Source organism: Diadema setosum, chromosome 17, assembly GCF_964275005.1.
Source record: "Diadema setosum chromosome 17, eeDiaSeto1, whole genome shotgun sequence".
In the NCBI taxonomy this organism is placed as follows: Eukaryota; Metazoa; Echinodermata; class Echinoidea; order Diadematoida; family Diadematidae; genus Diadema; species Diadema setosum.
The window spans coordinates 24,571,909-24,587,907 of NC_092701.1; the positions used below are offsets into that span (position 1 = coordinate 24,571,909).

General features: G+C 39.5%; 2 protein-coding genes across 2 annotated transcripts; both read right to left on the bottom strand.

Annotated features, from left to right (window-relative positions):
- Positions 1 to 2,717: 2,717 nt before the first annotated feature.
- LOC140240555 (oncoprotein-induced transcript 3 protein-like) lies at positions 2,718 to 9,802 on the bottom strand. Its single transcript, XM_072320319.1, has 7 exons — positions 9,790 to 9,802; positions 9,134 to 9,312; positions 8,038 to 8,223; positions 7,301 to 7,518; positions 6,373 to 6,472; positions 4,168 to 4,357; positions 2,718 to 2,881 (listed from the first exon to the last, which is right to left on the bottom strand). The coding sequence occupies exons 2-7, from the start codon at positions 9,281 to 9,283 to the stop codon at positions 2,718 to 2,720; spliced, it is 1,008 nt and encodes a 335-aa protein (XP_072176420.1). The 5' UTR covers positions 9,284 to 9,312; positions 9,790 to 9,802.
- An 862-nt stretch (positions 9,803 to 10,664) lies between these two features.
- LOC140240556 (low-density lipoprotein receptor-related protein 5-like protein) lies at positions 10,665 to 15,238 on the bottom strand. The gene is made up of 5 exons (XM_072320320.1): positions 15,232 to 15,238; positions 14,276 to 14,515; positions 13,658 to 13,820; positions 12,648 to 12,775; positions 10,665 to 10,924 (listed from the first exon to the last, which is right to left on the bottom strand). The coding sequence occupies exons 1-5, from the start codon at positions 15,236 to 15,238 to the stop codon at positions 10,665 to 10,667; spliced, it is 798 nt and encodes a 265-aa protein (XP_072176421.1).
- Between the last annotated feature and the right edge of the window lie 761 nt (positions 15,239 to 15,999).

Here is a 15,999-nt window from a genome sequence, read left to right on the forward strand (position 1 = left end):
GTCAATAAATTTTCAAATTAATAAAAGAAACACTTCAACAGTCTATCTTTTGATTTATTTATTATTTCGTATGACCACCACTTGTAATATGTTGTATTTGTTTTCATATGTTTTCGTTTTATTTTCCATTTGTATATATAATGTTTCTCGATGTTATTTGTAATCTGTATTTGATTTTGTAACCTTTGAATTTGACGCAGGGCTCCCTTGGAAAGCAGGCCATTGTGGCTCTGAACGGGACAACCCTGTTTTTAAAGAAAACATGAATAAATAAATATCGCTTTTATGAGCAAACAAAAAATTCTAGTGAGTTGCATGTATTAGTGTTTCAAGCTAATAAACATAATGACTGTATTTCATATTTAGGGGGCTTATTCAAGTAGCTTTATACTGTAGGCCCTCTAATCTTGAAACATCCTATATGTATAATAGCAACCATGGGTCATAGAGGGGAGAAGGCTGCAGTTATCAAATCATCGGCCGAAACGTGATCGTAACAATATCTTTTAGGCCCATATATATATATATATACACTCTCCCATATATTGGTGATTACAACAATGGGAGAGTTGTGGCGAGATACTGTCATCAAAGCCTTGCCTTATTTCTTCAAATTCGATGAAAATCTAAATATTTATGATGCCATAATCTTCATAAATCTGCTACTTCCCATTACCCATATAGGCCTAGGTAATCGGTAGTGTCGTCCAATATGTTGCTACCACACACACCACACACTTCTTTGTGGTTTTTTTTTTTTTTTTATACACGCGTACGTACACACACACACACACACACACACACACTCACACACACAAAGCAAAATTCGACTACCAATGTACATTATTAATTTGATGGAAAAAAATGATTTGACTTAGAGGTACAGATCGACTCATGTGACTTCCACACATACAGAGATAGATGTACATAAAAGTACTTCAAGCCAGCAAGGCAAACGAAACCAGTATACTACAACAAATAAGACTACACACAAAGCTAAATATGCTTCTACTGTTTATTCTGTGATATTATGGAATCACTCGGCGAATGATCAAACAAGTTTATCAAAAATGAATGCAAACTTTACTTGAGTAGTTAGGTAAGAGAAGCGTATAAGAGAAGCGTATAAGAGAAGCGTCAGTAATGGAACACCGCAAACAGAAGAATAAGCAGATGGTTAAAAAAAAAAACATTTACCTCTATGTAAAGTTATACAAGTACGTTGTTAAACTTGATAAGATCTTGATGAAATTTCAAATAAAATCTGGCAACTGCATGATATTATGGTGTGCGGAAATTGGCAGCTTTTTTTTAAAGCAAATCATTCTAGGACAGTAGTCGACATGTTGCAGGTTTGGAACAACAATGTGTATGGTTTTTTTTTTTTTTTCAAGATTTGTTGATGTGTTTGAGCGCCTGTGTATACAGTATTGAAATCTAGTTGATATCACAGTGAAGATGAACCATGCGCGCAAGCTTTATTCGATTACATTTAAGTCGCGATATAAGGAGAGCTGTCCACAGTTACCCCCACTTTAGTTACCTTCAGTGATCACAAACAACTGAACCTTAATAGTTTTTCCTTGTTAACTTTACTCACATTTTGTACGCATTCATATGAACTTTGAAACACTACTGCAAAAAATTTAAGTCAAAATGAAATGTAGTATTTTTTAACGCAAACTGAGGGAAAATGAATCTTGCAGGGCTGAAAATGAAAAACAAAACATACAGGAGCGTAATGTGAATTGTGTTGCAGATGACATTGTGTCAACAGTAAAAATAGCTACAATCTCGAGACAGACCTGACCGACTTAACTACATGAACTCTGAAACTAATATTGTCTATACCGATGAACTAAAAATATGTAGTTAAAAAATTTAAGCCAGAAACAGTAAATACTACAGTAGCAAGTACAGGGTGAAAATCAGGTGGTCTAAAGTTCATGATGTTTTCGTGCATAATCAAAAGGAAAAGTGTATCATCAACGAAAGTAGTATTGTCTGAAGTAAGTCGGTATTCTACTAAAAGTGACCAATGTCTTGCGTCTCCTCTTCAAAAGCTGTATGTCTTAAAAAGTTCTGCGCATATTAATGAGCCTATAGTGTACTTTATGTAGCACAGGTGCACCTTTAGAAAGAGAATTTGTGGGGATCTTTATCTTTACAGATGAGCTTATGCCTGATATAGTGTACTAACTACAGAAAAACAGGCAGCGTCGCACGATATCCAAACTCCCGCTTGGAGCGCACATTTACAGTCAGTTTGTGAAGCCATGACAGCCGAAATCATGATGCTAGTACGTCAACATAAGTTATGACGCCATCGCTAGAAAATCTTAAAAGAATTGTGTATAACTCCTCATATTTATTTCCATATTACCCGATTTATTGGTATAAATTTCTGCTTAGTGTGATACGAGTAGAATTGAAGTTTGGTAAGACAGATGGAGTTTGATGCAAGTTAAACCACTTTCGTGCTGTGCTGTAGCTTGCACGTCATGACAAGAACACAGCTTCCCTTATATCTGTATGATCACCCAATTCCCAGATTTGCTTCCATTCGCACCATATCCAGTTGTTTGTGTCGATTCCCTTATAAATCTCCATTGACTGTGTTACCTAATGCAACTTTGTTGCCGACGAAGACCTAAGACCTTAAACAGTGATCCCTTTCATATGCCTTTAAACAGGCGAAGGACAGACAGTGACAGTGACTACGGGTCCAAGGGCTCCACTCCAACCCGTCGGTATCCTAAAGCTTTAGGACAACTGCGCCTGTACATCATTGCCAAGACGAGGAGGAGGAGGAGAGCGATAACCATCAGTAAGGATACCAGAATCGTCATGGAAACGGCGTCAGACGGTCGAATTTCATTCTCTGAAAGGTAAAATAAATGGAATCATCGTTAACTCATTGAGTCCAAGGGAGATTTCGGTGCAAAACACCATCATTGTCTCCTAATCAAATTGGGGAATCTATTGGGGAAAGAATAAATGCAACTTACGAATGCATCAAATCTGCCTAAAATCATGAAAATCTGAAAAAAAAATGAAACAAAAACATCAATTTTAAACAGGAACATTGCCTTTTTATGCTGAAACGTGTTGCGAAATTGAGGGTCAGCTTTAGATCAAGCGTTTTAAAAGGCTTTAGATATTTCTGTCAATAAATTGAAAGAGAGTATAATTTTTTTTTCCAACACTATGAAATGCTCACACACGCATGCACACACAACCGTTACCCTGAAGCCCGCCTCACACTATACAACAAAGCGACTCTGGATCTGAAATAAAGAAGCGTGTTTATTCCGAGGCTATTGTAATTTATTTCAGATCCAAAGTCTGTCAGTCGAATAGTCGTGAGCCGTGCTCTCTTAATTAGTCACTTCGTCGCTTTGCAACAATCTATGACCCACTACAACAAAAGGATCCGAAAGTCGGGGGGGGGGGGGGACAATTTTCTGAAAATGACGTGATATTATTCCTTTACTCTTCCACTTTAATTTCATATATAAAACCACTTATAAAGGTGCTCGATTGCGGAGAAATCGATGATTTTATTAGAGCATGTCGAGTCAGTGGCTTAGGAAATTAGCGTTTTGAGAAAACCACCTTCAAAGTTTTCCTTACGACGCCATCATGATCAAGGGAAGGCAAGACTGTTTTCTCCTCTTGACAATAGAAGGTATAGATGCTCCTTGTTCATTCAAGCCTAGCTACGGCGGTCTACGCACTACCAATCAGTAGCCAAGATGCTACGCACTGACCAATAAGATCACTCCTTCGTTGCTAGGGGCGGAGTCTATCTTCGGCGCTAAATCCAAATCTTCGGACACGTTTCTGTTCCGATGAAAGTCAAAAAATCATGACCCAGAAAAAACGCTGATTTCTTACTTTTCTTTTGATCATTCTGCTTCAAAATTTTGGAAGATGATACATTACACTACTAAATTATGCCAAAAAACAGAAATCCGATCGTTTTGACCGATTTTGATGATCTGCCTCGATTTTTACCCGTCAGTGACTTTATGATCCTTGTTGTAGCGGGTCATTTGATCTCAAGAGGTCGGATGCATGGCGTACCGAAGTGGCTTCCTGTTAACCATATATGTTGGATGCACTGAACTCCCTACAAGATTCCGTTTTATTTCTCTCGATTTTTACCTCCTTGGTTGCTGCTGATTTGTCCGGGCAGCTGACTAGCTGCAGATAGCGGCCCATTTGTGACGGCATGAGGTTTTGAACTGGCGCCCAGCTGCCGCACGCTACGTCGGGTTCTTGGAAGGCAACCCATGGTACAGCGAGAAGTGACGTCACTTTGGTCACACACGAGAACGTTACAGTGAACGAAAACCTGTCAAATATAGTTAATGAGAGAATACAAAAACAGTACGTTGTACGGATAAAGAGTTTCGTCGCAAAACGGTTTAAGCGCCATTTTTAAACATCTTAATGTAAGTCTGCTTTAGAGCAAAATGAAACATTCCCAATGTTATTGTACTTCACTTGTTTCATATAGCAAGAAACATTCTTGAAGTTACGATAAAAATGTAAAAAGATGACTTTTAAAATGGCCGTCCATAAGAACAGAATGATACTTCACTTCTTCTCCACATATTACTTCTTCTCGATACACTTAAAAACTCACTGTATTACACATGCCTATCACTACCACGACCACTATCTCTGTTAGCCCCAACAAATCCACAGGTCGGCAACGAAACTATGTAGGCCTACCTTGTTCATATACACATTCGTGTCCAACTCTTTGTACAAAAACAAATTTTGTTTGAATAAAACAAGTATTAAGGTAAAACACACACACGCAGTCACACACACACACACACACACACACACTGCCTTGTGTTCACCACGAATCATTTGTACAGATCCAATCGTTAGGTAAGACATGCTCATTTATCACGGGTGCACGTCACGAGACCGATACCCACGAGTCATACAGCCCACAAGTCATACAGCCCACGAGTCATACAGCTCACAAGTCATACAGCCCACAAGTCATACAGCCCATGAGTTCGACACTAAGCCAAAAAAGGCCCACGAGACCGACACATTACGCGCCGTGTTGTATCTGTCGAACTCGTGAGCTGTTTTTACCTAGTGTCGAACTCATGGGCTTTATTTGTCTAGTGTCGAACTCATGGGCTGTATGACTCGTGAGCTGTATGACTCATGGACCCGTTTTCAATGTCGAACTCCTGGGCTGTATGACTCGTGGGTGTCGGTCTAGTTGGATGACCCCGTTTATCACGACCACTACCTCCATTATCTATATGATAAAACCAATTAATGCAGGCCGAAAAACGAAATGTGTGCCCCGTATTCGTGACGTATCACTGCACCACACATTCTCGCCCAACTATTATGGCAAAACATGTCTACAGTAACAAAATGCCCAAACCCCTTAAAATCATCTTATCACGACTGCACTGGTATCTACATGGGCATTTCCATAGCCTGAACAAAAATCTTGAGTAAACGAGAGTTTATCCATTTGTCAGTAAACCAACCACTGGGCAGATCCACCCATCACAGGAACAACAACAACAACACACACATCATCATCATCACCACCACCACCACCCACACCAATCCCCCGCGACCAGACACCACTACCACCTATACCAACAACAACCCACACACCACCACCATCCGCACATCACTATACCATCCACAACGATCCTGTACGCAAATCGGACAAAAAGTAACAAAGCACTGGAATTTAAACCTTAATTTGGTTTTATCGAAGAGTAATAGCAAAAGAAGCCACAAACTTTGCGTATCAAACGAGATGATGCCATCAACCAACAAGTCTTCAATTTGGGAGCATGATACCAAAGAATACAAATTTGCAACAATTTGCCTAAAGTCATCGTATCTGGTCTATCGTATCACGACAATTATTCAATGCAAAAGAAGCCACAAACTTTGCATATCAAACGGGATGATGTCATCAACCGACAAGTCTCCAATTTGGGTGCATACAAACGAATACAAATTTGCAACACTTCTCCTAAAGTCATCATGATTATCTGGTCTGTCGTATCACGACAATAATTCAATGCAAAGTTCCTTTCTAATTTCATATCAAAATACGTAGATTCAGTGAGAATTAATCTTGTGGATATGCAGATCGATTGGTAACTTATGAGACAACATTGTCTTCCAATCTAGTTTGAATGGTGTGATTGCGAGTGTGAAAGTTGTTTGAACATTTTAGCAGAGCCAAACGGAATAAGGAGTGGACTGTGCCGTATAAATTTCTCGTTTTCTTTCTTTTTACTTATTTCTTGGTGTGTGTGTGTGTGTGTGTGTATGTGTGTGCGTGTGTGTGTTTCTGTCACTGACCTGTGGGTAATCTCCAATGAATGTGAATGCGTCAATCTGGAATGCTTGAAACGCTGGTCCAAAGTTGTCGTGAAACACAACTGTGCTGTCGTCCGCGCAGCTGGAAGGAGCAAGAAGACAATGAAAATGCAGTTTTGCTCTACGCTCGAAATGGGGTGAGTGACTTGACATAAATTGCTATCTAAAACGTTTCAAAATGTACGCCTTAGTGTGTTGTATGCTTCCAACAGGTTTCCTCAAAATTTCATAGATGTGTTCTACTAATATTGATGTTTTCACTCATTCCACATTATATTCTAACATTGGCTCTCCTAAGTTGAAGTAGGCCTACATTGAAGTGCATCCAGACCTTACCCCCGACTACGTCAGGACAATGTCCGGAAAACAAAATTCACCGTCTCGGGGAATAAACCGCAGGAGAGAGCGAGGGGTACCTTTTTAGCAGACGCACACCGAAAACATTCTCCGGGTAGGTCTCCACGAAAGGACTGTGTCCACTGATGCGACTACCCGGCCCATCGGCCGGTGACACCTTTTGTTCTAGATTGTGCACATCTAGGTAGCCAATCGTGTTAGTAAACAAAACGTGGTTACAATCACTTGTCTCAACTACATAGAGATCAGTGGGTACAATCCATTGCACGTGATCGGCGCGCGGCGTGTCAATCATTCCCTGTCTGTAATGCTGAGCATGCGTGTTGAGTGTATCAATGGAATGTTTCGCCGGAGCGTTCTATTAGAAAGGCTGTCTGGGTAATGTCGGGGTAGTGTCAGGGTAATTACCCTAGCTGGCTGGGGTAGACTTTGGAAAAAGTTACCGCGACAGCAACGTTTTGCGGGTACCGTTTTAACAGGCACGCTACCCGGATGTTGCCGCGGTAATTCTAGTTGGAAAGGCTCTGTTAAAACGGGGCATCAGCTACTTTACCCGTCGGTAATGATGTCGTATCTACGGTCGTCAAGCATATATCCAACGGGAGTGGCCCAACAGGATTCAATGAAGAGCAACAAGTCACCAACGGTCTCCAGACTCGCGCCAAAGTAGATGGGTTCGCCTAGATTCACAAGTTCGCTTTCGTTTGCTTTCTTGCTGAACAAGTGATCCTCGAACCTGTCCAGAGAGAGGCTAAACTCTCCGTAGCCAATCTGAAAGCAACAATCATAATGTTCTTTACTGTCGACCACTATAATGCACCATCATAACCACAACCCATTCTTGATCATCTTATCATATTATCTGTAATTCAAGACGATCGCTTTAATCTTTGTTTCGCTTTCGGAAGAATCAGTCAAAAGCATAAAGACGATATCTATTCAAAAAACCACAAGGACACGCGTTCGAATCACTGAGGAAACATGCATATTCCCATACCATGGAGCTAGTCATGCATGCACCGCAGGTACAAGGCAAACCTCTCTTTCGACACACCCTTTTATGAAACAGAACAATTTGTAGGCCTATACGCTTCTTCCTAGTTTTGTTGGATCAAGTTCGAGAAAAACTTGGCACTCGAAGGAGACATCAGCTTTACGGCTAAAATGTGTGCTTTTTTTTTTGTTCACGACGGTCCTTACTTAGATGAATCTCTCTAGTAAAGACAAAAACAAAAACAAAACATTATCATCCTTTACTGACGTGCCATGCAGGCTATTACATAGGTTTACCTCCTCGACTACCACCTTCCCGGTATTAGGTTGGAAAGACTCGCTGAGAACTTCTTCTCGCTCCAGAAGACACGTGACCGGAACTTGGAGGTCGTGTTCTCGTGTGATCACCTGATCAGTTCCATTCTCGGGGCGTGGCTTGTAATAAGTGACAGTGTTGGTGTAAACGATGTTGTCCTCCGTTTGCTTGAAGTAAGAAAAAAAAAATTACGGCAAAGATGAAGGATAGTGAATGTTCAAGAATAAATGTCTGATGAATGCGACAGCAGATATTCGCATCTAATGATGTGATACCGACGATATACATTGATATTTAGTCAATTTTTGTCAGTACTGAATAACATCAAATGACACTCGGATGAATGCGAGCTTCTGTATGAATGAATAATGCAAATATGAAAAGGAGATATTGGAGCAAGTCCGGTCACGGCTAACTCTCAGTTCGCAAACCTTATAAATGGCACCGGTCGAGATGTAGGACGCTCCAATAAATTGGCTGGCTGGAGGGGAGTTTTCTTTTTCATAACTGTGATCCTGTTCAGAAGAGGGTTTTCATTCACACCTTTAGAGGGGAATTTACTCTCACATATTATGTGGGAGTAGATTCAGTAAATCCATGAATCGATCTTACAAGAACACATTAGTGAAGTTTGAGAAAAATCGGATAATCCGTTCAAAAGTTACACATTTTTAAAGGTTTGATTAAGCCATCTGCCGTAATCGCTATGAAAGAAGTCTTCAACAATAACAATTCATGATGACACAGAACTGGACGATTAAAAAAACGTATTTTCATAATTATTCTAGCATAATGGAAAGGGAACTTGTCCTACCTCCTTCAGAAGGTAGGGGAATATTATTGCCTGCCCTTAACATAATCTGTCAGAAACAAGTTCAGGGAATGTTTATAGGCCTATACCTTTATTTAGAAATGACATTTTGTGGATATCTCTTAATACTTTATCTATTAGGTGTAAAGACAAGAAGATGGTTCATGTGCTACAGCATTATCTTCTACTGTAACCATGAAAGAACACTACACTCTTGATAAGCATGTGAGATTAATGAGACTTTAACCAGGTTTCTAAATTTTCACCTTTTGTTCAGTCGAACACTCGTCGTAAAAGGTCGTGACCGCGATGTGGTTGATGTCGTGATCGTAGCCAACGCATGACTCGTCCTCGAAATGGACATCACCGGCGTTATCGTCGACATCGAGCAGTGAGCGAGCAATAATCAACGTCATCGACGTACTGTCGCATATGAGGTGCGTATCTAGGCGAGAAACACGAAACAAAAGAACAAATGTCTTGGTGAGGAATAGTCACTGTCCTTCCTTTTCGGTTTCATTGTTTGCATCAAATACTCCATTTTCGAATGGATAAAGTAATTTTGAGAACTTTTAATACTTTGCGCAGGGTGTTTTCTTGAGCAAATTTTTCGACATTACTTTTTTACTTCCTTGCGATCAACTCTCCGGTGAGTTCAGTTCACTAAACCATAAAGGGGCAACTCTATCTTGGGGTGAACGTATGACCCAGTGCGTTATCATTGAACTAAATCTTATCTAACACTTGCACTAGGTTGGCCTATTATACGCTTTGACTACAGAATGAGTGGGACAACTTCCGTGAGTTCCGGGACTGTCACAGTTTACTTAAGTATAACAACAGAGTCACAACGACGACGACAACAACACAACAACAAAAACAAGAACAATGAATAACCAATGATGTTGGCTTTATCACCAACCTGGGTTATCTGTCGGTGGTGGCTGCGTTGGCTGAGAGGTGTCGCCTAAATGGAGAGAGAGGGGGGAAATGAGGGGAAAAAAAGACGAATTCGAAAAAAAAAAAGATACGTAATGATATTTGATAACGTAGAAGGCGTTTACACATGAAATGATAGACAGTCCATATAAACAAATGAAACAATGATAATTAAGGAAAACAATGCTAATCATGCATATCACGAAGAAGTTGGACGACTTCGAAATTCAGAAAAAACAACAACCAAGAATAGGTATAGTCTAAGCAACTACACTCCAACATGTGGATACAGGAATGAGGTCTATAATAAACAAACAAACAAGCACCATTTTAGCTATCACATGTCCCGAAATGACAACAATTTAGAGCAGAATGCATCATTGAAATGCTATTAGTTTCCGAGTACTTTAAAAAAATATATATACATCAAAATCATTACATTTACGCAAACTTAAAAGAGGGTTAGTTAATTTGGGAAATAAACCTTAAAGCGAGTTTTAACATGATTTTCTTTCCTCTACCAGAGGAACATGTTGTTAGCATACTCAGTATTTGTTTTGGCGTAGACATAGATAAAAAAAAAAAAGCTAAAAATCATAGGTGCTTCCGAGAATGTTGTCTGTCATGCAGGGCTCCATGGTGCAATTCAGAGAAATATGTCTCTCCTCTTTCGCAAAATACAGAACTAAAATGGAAAGCATTGACTTGAGAGAATCCAAGCTTTGTTATATTTTGTTGACGTAGTGCATTACTTCGATTTTTGTAATGATTAACGATCGTCACAACGAAAACCTACTCTCAAATAAATACTGAAGTTACAATGTATTATACATTATAATGTAACAATGTTTTAATGTATTACAATATACCTGGGTAAAGGTGTATGCCCATTGGTCTTTCGAAAACATAATCGTGAATAAAACTGTGAGTAGCGCCCCCATCGTCCGAGTAGCCAAGAGCGCGATGCGACCAGTCGCTCCAGACGATACGATTTCCATACACCGCCAGATCGAAAGGATGGATGCCGGACGTCGCCAAAAGGAGTTGCCTGTTTTCTCCGTTCAGATCGACGGATTCGATCCGGTCCCGAGCAGCGTCGCACCAAAATAACGTTTGACCTTGACCAGGACAGACAGTCAAAGACATTACCCCCTTGTACTGTCAACAAAATTTACCTTAAAATGTCGTATATTATTTGATTTGATTTGCTTTGATTTCTGCGTTTTTCACAAAGTAGATATAACGTAACAAACAGTTAAAAAAAACAACATAAAACTAAACATTGGACAAAAAATTATATATATACATATATAATATATATATATATATATATATATATATATATATATATATATATATATATATATACCAGACTAGACGCATTCCATCACAGGCAGGTTAGTTTTGAAATCCGTCCGACCAGGAGCAGACGTATACCCTTGTGTGTATGTCTGCTTCAGAAACGGATTTTAATCTAACATCACATCGCATCCTGGTCGCTGATGAAGAATGCGATGACTAACCTGTTTGGTGTCTTGTTTCCAAATCATGCGCTTTCCTCGCCAGGATAAAGCGTTTTTAGATCTATTGCCATTTTAGGTTTTTATCACGTCTACACTGTAGGTAGGTATACATGATTATATAGACATATATAATCCCATCATACCGATCATGAATACTATATAGTATATCAAGTACACGACGCGATACACGAACTGTGGAAAATCGTTGATTATTCCACCAAATTAATACGAACAAAATGCTGGAGGCCGCTATCTTAACGGAAGCTTGATTTTGATGACGGCCTCTGCAATGTCTTATTCCATTCTAGCTTCATAAGATAGAGATGTAGTTTCTGTTTACCCAAGAATCTGAGTTACCATAATAACGTGGAATTTGTGACAAGTTTACTGTCGCAAATCACTGGTACCTGTTTCTCTATCAGATTTACAGTCCCAACCCTCCACACACTTTTGCCAAAAACGTTCTGCAGACCTTGAAAGCCATTCCCCTTGTTGTAATTGTTTTCTAAAACCAATATAATCTTTATCTGTACCTTATCAGTTCACTTGATAACTGTGAGCAATGATGAGCATAATTAATGAAGAGATTATAGCAAACAAACCCTCATTTTCATGCTCATAAAACCGAACTAATTTTAGTGCACCTGCTTGCAAGTATAGCATCTGTGCTCTAAGATGATTGCAAACAAAAATTGTCGCTGTTTTGATGGGGGATGAAGTTATTGATTTGGATAATTATAGACTTGGCTTTATATAGGCCTATACGGTTGAATCAAATGAGATGGGAAGAATGCTAAAGAATGTCAACCCTTTCTGTGCCAAGTACTGTTAAGCAAAATATGTGTTACATAATATGACGCCATGGAGTTTTCTGTGTCTATTCATGATCTGCACCCAAGGCACACAAAGGGTCAAGTATAAGATAACGTCATACTACATCAAAGGAAATCTATTTCAATCCAATCCAATTCAATTCAAATTCTATTTCAATTTCGAAAAGAATATAGACATTTCACTTTCCTTGGTAACAGAGAATAAGGTTGCATAAGCAAAACAAAGTAAACTGAGAAGAATATAATTGTGCAACCTTGTAGTAATAATACGTTGTCATGAGAACTTAAACGAAATAACAATACGCAAACTTCGAAAAATGGAGGGACCCACTAACAAGTAGCTTGTAAAATGTGGGACCCTCATTCTTGGTATATAGGTTTAAAAAAGGAAACTGGTTGCATAATGATAGTGTGCTGTCCTCAGTTTTGGTTGATGTGGTGCAAGTGTTCATGTTCTTATAAGAAACAACCAACACAGTTCTTACCATCCGAGCTGAAGGCCAGTCCATTCGGGTAAATTAGTTGTGAGTCAACGATAACTTCTCTGCTTGATCCGTCCAAGTTTGCCTTCTCGATCTTCGGCGCATTCCCCCAATCGGTCCAATACATCTTCCTAAGGTTGAAAGAAAGCGATAACGACGACGACGACGACGACGACGACGACGACAACAACAACAACAACAACAACCAAACACACAGTTTATCAGATTAATCTTCTAAAAAGTAGGCGTTGCTGTTGTTATAATGAATTGTTGATGATGATGATGATCAGAGATGTTCATAAATCTAGCATCTCTCAAACTCATGGTGCTAAAATCACTCGACCATTTTACGCTGTTTCACTTTCATCGAACACGCACTTGTACAGTGCTCACAACCTTGCCCCCCCCCCCCCAAAAAAAAAAACTCCCCTTATGGCCATGATAACACTTGAAATGTCTTGCCCTTGAATAGAGGGCTCGAATCCGGGACCTGCGTTAATACCAAAACAACATCATCCTGCAAGTAATGCAATCGACATACGGAATGCACACTCGATGCTCCAAATCCGAAGAAGTGAAATTCACTATATTCAATATGGTGCGCGCACACACACACACACACACACACACAAGGAGTTGTAGTTAATGCTCTGTCCCAGGGAAAGGGTTTAAGATTGCTATAGGCCTACTATCGATAAAAATAAGGTATTTTTCATGATCATGCACTTACTTAAAAACAATCTTTTTTGCTTACTTAAAAACCGACAGGAAACTTGGTATGCATGGTATCGATTGTCCCCTCATCTAATTTGCGTTTACTTCACAAAAACATTTAAGGCTGCCAGATTCCATGAACAATTTCTGCCAATTTTTCATGGAACATCACTGCCCTGTTTTGGCTTTATAATTTGGCTAATAAATTTGGCTTCCTAATTTACGTTTACGTGAACACAGAGCGAAGAACCATTTTAACATGTTTCGTTTGATAATGCTTCACATTCATGTTTTTTAACCTTGTGCCATCATGAATCACAATCGCTCTCGGTTCGTCGAGATCGTCACTGAGGATTACCCTGTTGTCCGAACCGTCGAGATCCATTGACCCGATTTCGTCGTATCCGGTATCGGTCCAGTATAACCGATCCTTGGTGAGATCCAGTGCAAGTCCGTCGATAACTATGCCCAGTCGAGGGCGGAAAAGACATTTACACGAAAGGCGTGCAGAAATGTTATTTTTACTAAAAGGGACATATACTGTAGTAGTTTGCTCTGATGTCGTAAAGAATTGATGTCGCAGTGAGCGTTCAAGACTTCAAAAATAATTTGATAGTAATTATTTTAGTTGAATTTCAACAGGCAGATGTATTGTGAGATAAGCTGCACATCCTATATCCTTCTTACAACTTTTCTTTCGAGGAAAAAAAAACTTAACCGAGGAAAAAGGGAAAGAGAATGTGACTCGTCGGTAAAATTGGTATAACAACATCATCATCAACAACAACAAAAACATTGACAACAACAACATCATCATCATCATCATCATCAACATCATCAACAACAACAACAACAACGACGACGACAACAACAAAATACTCGTGCAGAAGTGCAGAAGTGCGTTGTACTGGTCCTACCGCTGCCATTCTTGGCGAATACAGTCCTCTGGGCCGATCCGTCAGGGTTAGCCCGGTGAATAGAACTGTCCAACAATCCAACATCGCTCCAGAAGACCAGGTCCTGCGACGGATGGTAGTCTACGGCTACGGGGTATTCTACGTGCCCCAAAGGGATGGGCCAAAACTGAAGAGTGTCACCACCGAGGTCAGACACGAAAATGTCTCCACTGGCCTCGGCGACGAAGATCAGACCGCCCTCTGGGGAAAAATATTTATATTATATATAAGATATTTATTTATGTACTGAGGATATTGACGTACGATGTACAATTATAATCACATTTATTTTGATCATACACTTCAAGCTTTGGACAGGAAATCGTTGTTGTTGTTGTTGTCGTCGTCGTTTTTGTTGTTGTTGTTGTTGGTGTTTTTTTTTTTTGGGGGGGGGAGGGGGTGGAGTCGAATGTGTAGGACCCACGCATTCTCAGCTATACGTAGATTAATATTTTGTGCACACAAAATCACCGATTTTCTTCATACCACTGTACATCATCCCCAATATGAATACACCTGTATCATAATTTTAAAGAGATGTTCGGTCAGAACTTCAATCTCCAGAAGTTATATGATGGGGAGTTACATCTGGAGGTACATTGTACTGGGAAAGTCTGTTAAGTCATATCAAAAGTTGCCAATGGCAAAGGTAAATAATTTCCCCTCGCAATGCACAAGAGGCATCATAGCTTGGCCCCATCACTCCCAAGCAACTCTTGTTCGTACGATAGCAATGAAATTTCGAATCTACATTCTGTTATGAGGGTTAAAACCATGCGACATGTACATCCCCTGAGAGTTGCGCATGCTCAGCGCTGTTTTGCATCTGCTTTGTCAAAATGATTCACATAAGATTTTTAATTGCTGACACTTCTTACATTAGTTACAAAATACGTATATGTACAAGAAGTACTCACGTGGCATAGCGCACGTCGTTCCGTTATCTGTATAAATAGATAAGCGATGAAATATTTTGAACATCACAAAGAAAGGTCAGCATATGATAGATAATGTAGCAATGTCGTAATATCCCTGACACATTAACAAATTATTGACGGACGATAATATTTGTCGTTACAATAACAAAATGAGCCATTGATGGGGAAATTATGTATATTCTCTGTGAAACAATTATTAATCACAGAACATCTGAATATAATTATAAGTGTAAATTCTAGAATTGGCAGGGCAAGTTATACTTTACAAAGTGCATTATTACTCTCCTGTCTATTAGGAACAGAAAAAAAAACAGTTGTATCTCAGTTTGTTTGTTTGTTTGTTTTATCAAGAGCTGTTTATGTATTGTCATTGCTGACCTCGTTAAAAGCATTCTGTACATTTTTTTTTCAAGTATATGCCTTAAGCCGTAGAGGAGTTTTGATTGGCTCGTCGTACAAGGTGTGTTCGCTGCAATCGCATCTGATTGGTTGGACAGTGGTGAATGATACACCAATTACGTGCGGTCACGTCACAGACGTTTATCGTCCATGGTCCAAGATTATTTATAAGCGTTGGTGAGGCCTACACAGCAAACACTCAATGTTCCTTGTTACATGTAAGATAAAGCAACAATGGATGAAGTACGAATTGGCTATACCGGGTAAGTAATTCTACTCACCATTCGTGCAGTTTCCTGCCACATTTTTCACAACTGAAAGGTAAAATAGAAAGCAATGGAATATAAA